The sequence below is a fragment of the Durio zibethinus genome, chromosome 3 (assembly GCF_047325235.1).
Source record: "Durio zibethinus cultivar Kanyao isolate XHJ-2024 chromosome 3, ASM4732523v1, whole genome shotgun sequence".
Classification (NCBI taxonomy): Eukaryota; Viridiplantae; Streptophyta; class Magnoliopsida; order Malvales; family Malvaceae; genus Durio; species Durio zibethinus.
This window is the reverse complement of record NC_143164.1, coordinates 37,510,273-37,521,610: the sequence shown is the minus strand read 5'-3', so window position 1 is coordinate 37,521,610 and position 11,338 is coordinate 37,510,273. Positions and strand designations below refer to the sequence as shown.

At 29.3% G+C, this 11,338-nt stretch overlaps 1 protein-coding gene and 1 pseudogene across 1 annotated transcript; both read right to left on the bottom strand.

Moving 5' to 3' along the window:
• Positions 1-608: 608 nt before the first annotated feature.
• Positions 609-2,400, bottom strand: LOC111283604 (protein SEED AND ROOT HAIR PROTECTIVE PROTEIN pseudogene; annotated as a pseudogene).
• A 699-nt stretch (positions 2,401-3,099) lies between these two features.
• On the bottom strand, positions 3,100-5,944 carry LOC111283830 (cytochrome P450 85A-like). Its single transcript, XM_022872456.2, has 9 exons — positions 5,678-5,944; positions 5,168-5,489; positions 4,934-5,083; positions 4,590-4,838; positions 4,395-4,481; positions 4,218-4,296; positions 3,643-3,749; positions 3,420-3,544; positions 3,100-3,329 (listed from the first exon to the last, which is right to left on the bottom strand). The coding sequence occupies exons 1-9, from the start codon at positions 5,854-5,856 to the stop codon at positions 3,242-3,244; spliced, it is 1,386 nt and encodes a 461-aa protein (XP_022728191.2). The 5' UTR covers positions 5,857-5,944; the 3' UTR covers positions 3,100-3,241.
• Between the last annotated feature and the right edge of the window lie 5,394 nt (positions 5,945-11,338).

The following is an 11,338-nucleotide window of genomic DNA, read 5'->3' as shown; positions in this document are numbered from 1 at the left end:
ATCTAACCTCAATTTTATCACTTGAATTAAGCTCAAATGTCTATAATTTATAAGTTTGAATAGTAGTTTCCATGGTATTTCATTTATCATATAGGTTATTTAACTTGAAAGGAATTGTGAATTTGTTGGAAAATTATCTTTCTTCGGATGCCTGTTGAGTAGATTGTAAATTCCATTCCCATGTGAAATTGATGAAAATGGAATCCCATTCAATGAAAGCTTGGTTTGGCGGTGAAGCAGTGTGCTCTAGTGAAAGGAAGTTCCTTGTAAACACCTTAAAAATTGGCACTTTCCATTGTAACAAGTTGGAAAATACCAATATTAAAAGAACAAGTTGGAAAATACAGGCAAATTCAATCCACAGTTCCAAACCAGGATCTTTAGAAGCAAAATTGCTTTGAAATATTTCCTTGAATGATGGCTGCTAACTAACTCAAGTGATCATTCAGTATGAAAATTATAATGGAACAGCTGCCCATACCTACGAAATTGTTAATGAACTGAGCACACTATTTGTCTAACTCAACTTATTCAGTTTAATTACAAGCCTTTCTTTGGAGCATATGGGATTTCATTTGTCCAATGAAATTATGAAACAAGAAAAGCCTGCAAGAAGTTCCAATCAGGCTGATAAAAATTCGTCCATCCCAAAGAGAAAGCAAATTCAATACTGTGAAAAACAATTACAACCCATTTTCTCATTCAAAAAGGTAAAATTTCTTTGACAAATTAAATTAGGAATGAGATAAGCAAAACAAATCAAGAACGAAATTCTAATAGCCATTGGAGATTGGTTTGGGTTGTGAGGTGTAGATGAAAGGTGGCACTGAGTACAACTTCATCTTATTGTTGTCGAGCAGGCGAGAATAAGAAAGGGGAGCACCACTTATTCCTTTGTTAACATCGGTTGCAACTTTGCAATTCTCCGGTGGAGATTTTTCAAGGAATGCTTTACATTCCGTAAGCTTTAGATTGTTATAGTTGAGCTCCCGAGGGAACAAAGTTGCAAAGTAATAACCCTTTGAATCTGTTGCTTTGCTCAAGATGGAGAAAGTGTTGAGAATATTGACTCAAATCCCATAAGAGATTTGTTTGAGATTTATCAGATATTGCTTGATGGACAAGAAGACTTGCAAAAGAAGAATTCCAAGAGAAAGAGGATTCTTAATAGGTAAGTTTGACTTGTAAGAGAAGAATTCTAAAAGGAAAGGGATTCTTAATAGGCAAGTTTGACTTACAGGAAAAGAATTCTAAGATGAGAGGGATTCTTAATGGGCAAGTTTGTATGGTTATAAATAGGTGAAGTTTCTACAGAGTTAGGTATGAGAAAAAGATGTAAGAGAGTTGTAGGGTTTTGTGGGATAGACACCCCATAGGAGTATTGGGGCTCTACGTCTTATAGGTGTATATGCTTGTTTGTGAGTGAACTAGAGGAGATTGAGAGGGTCCACATAGGCATGGTGTATGGGAGCATATGGGTATGTGTTTGGTTATGTTGAAAGAGTGCACAATGGTTTGGGTTTGTGTTTGTTTGGGTTGAGAATACTCTATAGGACTAGAGGAGATTGAAAGTGTCTTATAAGTATTGATTGTTGAGTGAGGTTGATGATTTGATGTATGTTTGTAATTCTCTACAACTAGTGGATCTTGTTTTTCATCCGTGGATGTAGGTCAGTTGGACCGAACCACGTTAAATTGTTGTCTCTTGTGTGTTTGATTTATTGTTTGATTTCGCTTCCGTTGGTGTGATTGGATTGGAGGCTTTTAGCCCCAACAAATGGTATCAGAGCTGTGGTGATCCCCAACAGAAAGGTACTGTCTCATAACCATGTTCATCAACTGCTAGACATGTTATTCTAGCAACAGCTCCTGCACACAAAATTAACAAGTATCAGTTAATCATATCTGAAAACATGAAATAAATGGTATCGTATAAAATCAAATTTCATAGATGCAATGTTGCTATTTAGAAATCATATAAGAAGTACCGATAATTTCTACGGGAAGGTTATTCATACTCCAGGGGTAAAAATGTTCATGGATAAACAGTTTTGGATTCGAATCTTGTATCTACTAAACATAATTAATTAATGCTCCTGATATGAGTGATTTGTCAGAAATTTAATTAATGAAAATTGTAAAGCTGGTTAGTATTCCTAACCTTGGAAAAAAAGGAAGTGAGGCTTAGAGATTACCTTTAATTGGGATTGTTTCCGAGCCTGATTTACATAGGATAAGGCCTTCAACAGCAATGGGGAGGGGCTTTTCTTTCACATCAAACTTTGGTTTGTAAAGTGCTTCTGGTTTTGAACCATAGCCATAATCAATAGCAGAAGCAAGAACAAACATAAACGAGAACAGAACCAAAGAGATGGTAAAGGAGAAAATGGTGAGAGCCATTGAAATGTGATGAAAAGAAACACTAATTTTAAGACTTAATGATCAATATGGAAAAGCTCTCGAGGGGTGAGAGCGCCATTGCCATGCCCATACATATAAATACATAACATTATACAATAATCTTATTGATAATCAAATAATATATATGTATAGAAATGAGCTGCTCGCACGATGAAATATTTCATATTTTATCATAACTAGGTGTTCATTGAATTAACACCATATATAACATTGAAATCATTACTTTTTCTTATAGCTAATATGGTTGATAGTAGTGGGTTTCAGGATGATACTTCAATGCCAATCTGATCGTGTTGCGTCAATGGTTGAATAATATTTTAGTTTATATTTTTATATAAAATAAATTCATAATTATTTTTTTATTATAAAAAAGATCACAATTTGAAAATAAAAAAAAAATATATATATATATATATATATATATACAAGGGTTGAGATTTAAATTAAGTAGCCCATCAAATAGGCCACTCCACCAAATTAGTTCATGAGGCCAACAAGGTCTAACCCAAGAAAGAAGAAAAGGCAGATTTCTTGATCAATGGGTTTGGTCAATTTTATCTGGGATTGTTGAGATTATTATAGCTTTGATCTATGGAAGATATTTCTATAAGCAAATTCTCTGAGTCAGTTTGATTATAACATGCTGTCATCCTACCCAAAAAAATAGAGGGCATAATTTCAGAATTTACAGTCTATTCTATAGCCTGAAATAGGAAAAACTCAACAGTGTCATTCATTTTCTAATCTTGTTAGAACAAATTAAATTTCCATCCTCTTTTTCCCTTTTGATTTATATATCTTCTGTACATACATCTGTTAGTCAGTATGATAAAACTCTAATGTGTAGTCCATTTGGTGCTTCTACTCTTGGAAATTTCATCAATTTTTCTCCCCCAATTTCTTCCCATCTGCACTCAAAACAATGGAAAAAATGTTAAATTTCCAAGAAACCAAGTTCATATTCTTTTTTCAGATTAAACATGGAGTTATTTGCTTACCTGTATCTAGTTACAAAATAGTGAAGGAAAGTAGAAATTTCTGCAATTCCTAGTTCCTTTCCAGGACACTGCCTGGTTCCTCCTCCAAATAACAAGAAATAACTATCCGATTCCAAGCTCTTGTCCTGTATTCAGGAATCATTTTAAAATTAAACATGGAACTTCTTTCATGGATCAAATGCAGGGAAATGGGGCAAAATGAAAGAAATTATCTATTACGAACCACCCATCTCCATGGATTGAAGGCTAATGGATCAGGGTATAGAAAAGGATCATAGTTTATCTCTCTTGTATAAACATAAATTCTCCAGCCTTTAGGAATCACAAATCCTGGGAAAAAAAAATCAGAAAATTGCAGATTAGACATATATAATTTCACTGTCACTGTTCTTGAACTGGGAGTTGAGAAAAGCCAACCAACTTATCTAAAGGCTAATGAAAAACTGAATGTATTTTAAACCTGGTAAAAAAAAAAAAAAAACCTTATTTTCATTTGAATAAGCTTCCTTTCTTTTCAAAAATCATTGAAAATAATACAATGAATCATTCAGGGAATTGTCTAGCTGGATTTGTAGGTATGCCATGCAAATCATGATAGGGTGAGGTCCACCAAGGGAAGATGATCTCATGTCTATTACACTTTTTTTACATGTACTTTTTTTTGGGGGTTCAAAACGTTATAAAAAGAGCTGCTAACTGCAAAAACAGCTTCTTGAGCCTATAAAGCTCATTTAGAAAGGTAAGAAACCAAAAAGAATTATTTGAATATGGATCCCACTTTGATATTTTAATGCTCACCATTTAGTTCCATTTCTTGAGTAGTTTTCCTCAGAACTCCATTAACAATTGTAGCTAATCTTGAAGTCTCAAAAATCACCTGCATAAAACGAAGCACAGCAAAATCATTGAACTTTTCTTTATAAAATAAGTTATTAGAAAAAATGGGTTGTCTAAAAAAGAATACAAATTTCTTACTGCTCTAGTAAACCTCATTGCCTTAAGATCATTCCATTCAATTGGATCCTCTGGCCTTTTCCTTCCTCTAATTGCTATATGTTCTTGCTGAAAATTTTGTCAACAATAAATCAAAATAAAAAAACTCATGAAACCAAGATGAAAAACACAGTTCAAAGTTCCAGAAAATGTGTTTTTTTTTTTTTTTTCACTTACTCTTAGCTCTTCAAGAACTCTTGGATGATCATGGAGATACTTGACAGCCATCATCGATGTAGTCGAAACAGTCTCATAACCAGAATACAAAATTGTAATTATTTGATCAATGATCTCATCATCACTTAGTTTGTATCTATTACTATCATCTTTTCTCATCAAGTAGCCAAGCATGTCATTGTTGGATTCTTCGGAATCTCTTCTCTCTTCTATCAGTTGTCCTAATATTTTTAGAATATTTTTCCTTGCCTGCAAAATCATAGCGAAATATCTTACTCATTGACCATAAAACAGAAACTGCAACGAAAGACTAGATTTAGGAGTTCAAACGCTTGTCGATTTACCTGACATCCTCGTCGATAATTTGTTCCAGGAAGATCAATAGGAAGTGATAAGGTCCCTAAAACCAGTTTAAAGAACTCAGGCATGAATTCTTGAGCTATTGAACTAGATTCAGCCCTGGAAATTTGCTTAAGTGATGATAAAAATGCCATCTATACAAAATATCAGAACAGAAAGCAGATTAGAAACAGAGGAACTATAAGCAAAAACTTCAAAAATTTGAATGTCATACAAACCTCTTTGGTCTTTTCTTGTATGTTAATGACATTGTTGTCCCAATTACTGAGGAAAGTTCCCATGAATTCGTCTATTTTTGGCAAAAGTTGTTCTCTGATCATAGTGGGGCTAATAAGAGCAAGCAAAGCTCCTCTCATTTGCTTATGAGTGGAGCCATGGACTGCTGCAATGTTGCATTTTCCCAAGATATCTTGCATGGATTTTGGGTAGCCAGGAACAAGGCCTTTGGCTTCATTCATGAGGATATATCTGTTAAGCTCCGGATCCATGGAAACAACAGTAGGACAACCCAGTATATGGGATTTGAAAAAACTGCCATACCTGTTTGTTAGCCAAAAAAAAAAGTACACAATTATATTGAACCAAAGCAGTATTAGCTAAATTTACATGAAAACCCTCTATAACTGTTTTTAGGTAACAGCCATGACATGCTGAGAATATTAAAGTAATAAGCTGTTATATAGGGAAGGGAAACAGCAGAGTAAGAAAGATTGAGGTAAAACAATGACCTTGCTCTTTGGTTTTTCATGAAGTTTGGTCCTTGCTTGAGAAACTCAGTGGTTTCTCCAAAGATTGGCCAACCCATTGTTCCAGGGGGCAGACCTTTCTTCTTGTATCTCATCTCATTCCATCTCAACAAAGCAGTGCAGATACAGAGAACCAAGACAAACAACCCAAGAACCACCATGAAAACTGCGATTGATGCTACTAAGAAGCTTCCCAAAGTCCTTCAAAAACAAAAAGGTTCTGTAAATGGTTAGGGGGCTTCCTCATATATATAGCCATGTAAACCGCGCCCACCTCTATGTATAGACTCACTAGGAAAGGACCCTACCCAGAAGACCTCAAGCAATAAGTCCAAGAAAAAGAATAAAAAAATAATTATATTTATTTAAACATTTTTTTTACAAAGCTAAGCAGCTAACCCTTTTGACTAAACAGAGATTTGAATCTTAAACACTTCACACTTAACAATGATTCAAAAAAAAAATGCAGATTAAGACACAACTCATTCTTCAAGATTTTTGGCATGAATGTGTGTTTGATGGTCAAGGTCGGTGATATTATTGATGCTGAAATCTAATTTTTTATAAAGAATGTCGCAATTTAGATAAACAGTAAAGAATTATATATGAATTAATGGAATTAAATTTCAAATGTTTAAAAATCTTAATATTTTAAGCTGTGAAAACATATATTTTATGATGAGAAATTTTTGGTGGAGTTTACAAAGAAATGATTTGGACATAATTGCTATGAAAACTACATTAAAAAGACCTAATTAATTATTAAGTTAAAAGAAATGGGTAGGAAGTGTGTGAAGAGGCACATGCACCGCACCCTATTGGACTTAAAATTAAACCAAAAACAAAAATTTTCCAAAAGTCTTTCACATGTCTGTCGACGAGATCTGCTCTTGGTTACCATGTGAATAAGTGAAGAGAGAGAGCTTTGGTCTGCAAGTTTCAAACTTGGACTGCCCCATTGTAGCAGTTTGCTGCCGCTGTTTATGGCATTGTAATTCCCAGAAGACTATACTGTATGGACTGTTTATCTAATAGACTTTCAAATTTGGTATATTTATTCCAATTCTTATCTTCTAATTTCTAAGGGTTTTTTCAACAGTGATATACTTGAAAGCAATAGTATATATGTTCTATGAGGTTATGTATTGAGAACAAATTTAAAAAAAATCAAAAATCGATTCAAAATTGACGTGTTCTATTTAGTTCGGATCAAATTTAAATATTACATATACATTAAGTTTGAATTGACTTTTAAATCGAAAAGTAAAAAATTAAAAAAATATTCTAATTAAATTAAAAAATTCGATTCGTGTTAGATTGTATGAAAATTTAATTTAAATTCAAATCAAATTTTTAAAATTTATAATATTATATATTATCTAAAAAAATTAATCGAATTCAATTCGAATCATTATCATTTTTATTATGCACAAATTATTATTTTCTTAAATTTTAATATTTTATATAAAATAATTTAAAAGTGTTTAATTAGGACAATATATAACCATAAATTACGTGTTTTATTGATAGAATATTAAAATTTAATTTCTAAGGATATCAATTATAAAAAACTAGAGCAATATATCAGTAAAATAAGTCAACAACAATGCACTTGTCTTGATATTATTTGGATTAAAAAACAAAACTTCAAAGTTTCACTTTCAAGAATTTAAGTCAGTTCTCAGGTGAGTTTAACTGAAGCGACTATTGCCATGAACTGACCTTACCAATTATTATTTATCATTCAACAATCTTTTCATTAACTTTACTAATCATCTCATTAGATTAAAATATTATTACTTAAAAAAAAACCCAAATTGTCTTTAAAGTGATCTAAACACCCAAAAATAAAAATAAAAATTTATTAAAACAAATTAATAAGATCGGAGCAACGACTTTAACGCTCTTTAATTGTGTTCTTTGACTGTAGGTTCAAGTTGTCTTTCCTTTAATCCGATTTCGTTTTTTTCTAATTAAATCACTCAAAAAATATTATAAACAAAATTATATTTTAATTCTAAAAAGGGTACAATGAAATTTTGGAGGTTTGCATTAGAATGAAAAAAAAAAAAAAAAAGCCTAGTCTTATATAATAATCACATCAATTGACAAAAGAAAGATTTTGGATTTGGAGTTTTTCAAATAGATTACCTTTCATTTCAATATATATTTTTTTGTTTGCATGGATCATCTGAAAGCATTTTTGCTTTAATGTCCCGAAATTTCCGGGTAATTTTGTTCTAATCTATCAATTAAGATTTGGTGTGTCATTGGGAAAAAGTTTTAAATTTGGACGAATTTGGGTCTAAACATGGATATCAAAAAATAAATAATTTTGTAAATTTGTAATACTGAATTCACAAATCAGACCTCTTTTATTTTCTTCAATTTAATCTAATTTTCCATTTAAAAGGATTTATTTTTATGAATAAAAATGAAAATTTATATTTTTTTTATTCTCTTTCCTCTATTTTTCTCTCTTGTGAAACACTAATTAAAATTATTTTCTAACAAAATCATATTGCTTATTAATAAAATAATTCGAGCTTATATAAGCTTGAGAAGATAACCCGATCCTTGAATACTGTGCTCTCCTCTTATTAATTTATTAATTTATTATATTTAATTTTTATTTCTTCCATTTTAATCCAAAGGTGAAGCAAACTGGTGGTACATTGGCAAGTGTGAAGCTAAGATGGTCCCTTTGTCATTGAAAGGTACCATGTATAACAGTCAAAGTAATTAATAATTAATGCCTGTTGGCATAATACATTTTTTTTCTAATTAAATAAAGTTAAAATTCAGTATTTATATTAATTTAAATAAATTAATAATTAAGCTTAAAAAATATTAGGACATCAAAATTATCCCCATCATATGAATAAATCCATACTTGATCAATGTACGGTGGCAAAAATATTTCTAATACCTTAAAAATCCCATCTCCATAACTGGAAATCAACAAGAAAAATTTCTTAAAATAAAATAAAAAAAAATGAAAAGCCATATAAAAAAATTGAAATAAAAACATGCTAGCACCAAAATCTAAACCCAATACTTTCTCAAAATTATTTTGAAAAAATTTCTTGATTCTACGTGAAGGAGGAAGGGTGAGTTTTGACTTTTGTTCTAAGAAAAAAAAAGTTAGATAAATATGATATTTTTAAAATAAGTATATATGAGTTTAATGTAATTAAAAATATTATATATATATATATATTAATATAAATTATGACACATAATTTTTATATAAAATATAATATAAATTTTAAAATTTTATATAATATAAATACACATATTATTCATAAATTAAAAACTAACATCTACAATTAACCAAATGAATCTTATTTTTATATATCTATTGTTATAATTGTAGTACCATTTTTTTTTTTTTTTTGACTTTTGCTGAAGTTGATGGCTTGTCTTGATGTGGAACTAAAGGTGGAACAGATGGTGACTTGAAGGAAACTGTAGGATCCATGGGGGATCCCTAGAAAAAGTATTTGACACAAAAAGATGTAATTAATTTCTTCCCCAATATTTTTTTTTCATTTTTTTAAGAAATTTGAAAATGGGTCATCATTTTTTTTTTCTTCCAATCATTTTTTAACTTAAGAAGATTGGGTTTTTAATAAGAAAAATACCATTAGTTTTTTTATGGAGATTTGTGAATATTATCATAAATTTATTGTTTAATAGTGGTGGATCAATCAGGCAGCAGAAAAGCAGTTATGTTTGTTAATCAAGGTGCATGTAGCTCATTTGCCATTTTGCCTTCGTTAATAGAGAAGGTAAAAAAATCTAAAATCGATATATTTTAATTTGATTCAAAATTTTAAGATTAATTATTTTTTTTAAAATTAGGTATTGAATCGGATCAGATGGTAAAAAAAAAAATTTGAAATCGGATTTAAAGTAAATTCGATCTGATATATATAAAAAAATTATTTTTTAATTATTTTTTAATTTTATATTATTTATATAAATTTAATTTTATATTTATATTAAAAATAATATTTTATTAATTTCAGATCAAATCAAATCGAATACGATTTTATATAATATCAAATCAAATTAAATTTAAATATAAAAATAACAAAAAATTTATTGAATTGAATTTAAATTTTATATATTTAAAATTAAATCAAAATCGATCGATTGCCATCGCTATTCATTAATGATTTGAGTATAAAGCTGTGATGTACATTAAAACCTTCCGGTTGTTGCACGTGGGCCTTTTTTTAAATTTTTTTCTTTTGTGCTTTTTCGTTCATTTTTCTTCTGCTCTTCACAACATTATCGATTCCCCCACATATCTATTTTTATCAATCATTGCAGCCTGAACACACTCGTGCAGCGTTTACGGCAATGAAGATGGATAGCTTTTCAAGATCTTGAAATTGTATCTGTCTTCGACTAAATTCAATGCAATTCCAAGGTTATCACCGTTTTTTTGAGGAACAAAATTATGAAGGGTGTGCTTGAAAGTTTATCTAAATTAAATGATAGATTTAATAATTTTTAATTAATATAATAATATAATATAAAAATAATACGTAATAAATTATATGTATTTTTATAATCATATTTTATATTTTAATTATGTTGATATGTTTAAAATATAACGTTACACGCATTGTATTTTATATTTTTTGTGTATTATATATTTAAGATATGATTAATTAATTAATTTTATTTTAATTATATTATCATATTAATATATATAACTAATACATTTATAACACACGCATAATTATTTTTAATATTTTTATTATATTATTATTTTGATTTAATGTTAAATTATTAATTAAATATTTTAATATTAATCATGTTAATTATATTATATCGTGTCGTGTTACTCGTTTCTAAATTAAATTAAAATATATTTGTTATGTTATATTACGTGTAATACATATAATAAACGTATTATATTTATATTTTAATTATTTATATCATTTAAATATTTATTTTATATTTGTATCAAGATCATTTGTATTATGTTTAAAATCATGTCTAATACAAAATACAATATGATAACATAAATTATTAGATTTATTAAATGAGCTTATAAACAAAACTAATCAATTTAACGTATGTGATGGTATATGTTTAATTGTTTTTTTTCTTATTAAAATTCACTATCCAATATTAAAACTTTTTTAAGGTATATAAATGAGTTAATCTTTGAATCAAATAGGAAAACCCATTTAATATTTTATTTAGTCAATTAATTAGGTAACCAAATATGTGTTTTATTTGAACTCTACGTCTTCGGATTATTATATTTTTGGATTCGTTATCATTTTCCGTCAAATAAAACAAAAAGAAAATATTTTTTAAAGGTTCATTAATGTTTGTGTCTTGAGAGTTTCAATCTCAGTTTCCAACCAGTAAAAACGAAAAGAAAAAAAAAAAATTGAAGAACAGAGAAAAAGGAAAGGCCCCCAATGCCAGTAGCACAGAAAAAAAAAATACTATAATAAAAGAATTTCAGATTTCTTTGTAATTTAGTGAATTGACCTGTTCTTATCTTTCTTTGCTTTCACCCCCCAATTGATGATCGGAAAGAGATAAGGAAAAAAAATAAATAAAAGATGTGGGGTTGAACACTAGATGATTGAGTGCACGTGTGGCTACTTGTGT

Excerpts from the sequence above, each read along its gene's own strand:
- LOC111283830 (XM_022872456.2), bottom strand. The coding sequence starts at position 5,856 with ATGGTGGTTCTTGGGTTGTTTGTCTTGGTTCTCTGTATCTGCACTGCT. Across the intron at positions 4,482-4,589 it reads GAGTTCTTGAAGAGCTAAGA|CAAGAACATATAGCAATTAG; the intron begins GTAAGTGAAAAA and ends CAAAATTTTCAG. Across the intron at positions 3,545-3,642 it reads TCAATCCATGGAGATGGGTG|GACAAGAGCTTGGAATCGGA; the intron begins GTTCGTAATAGA and ends TCCTGAATACAG.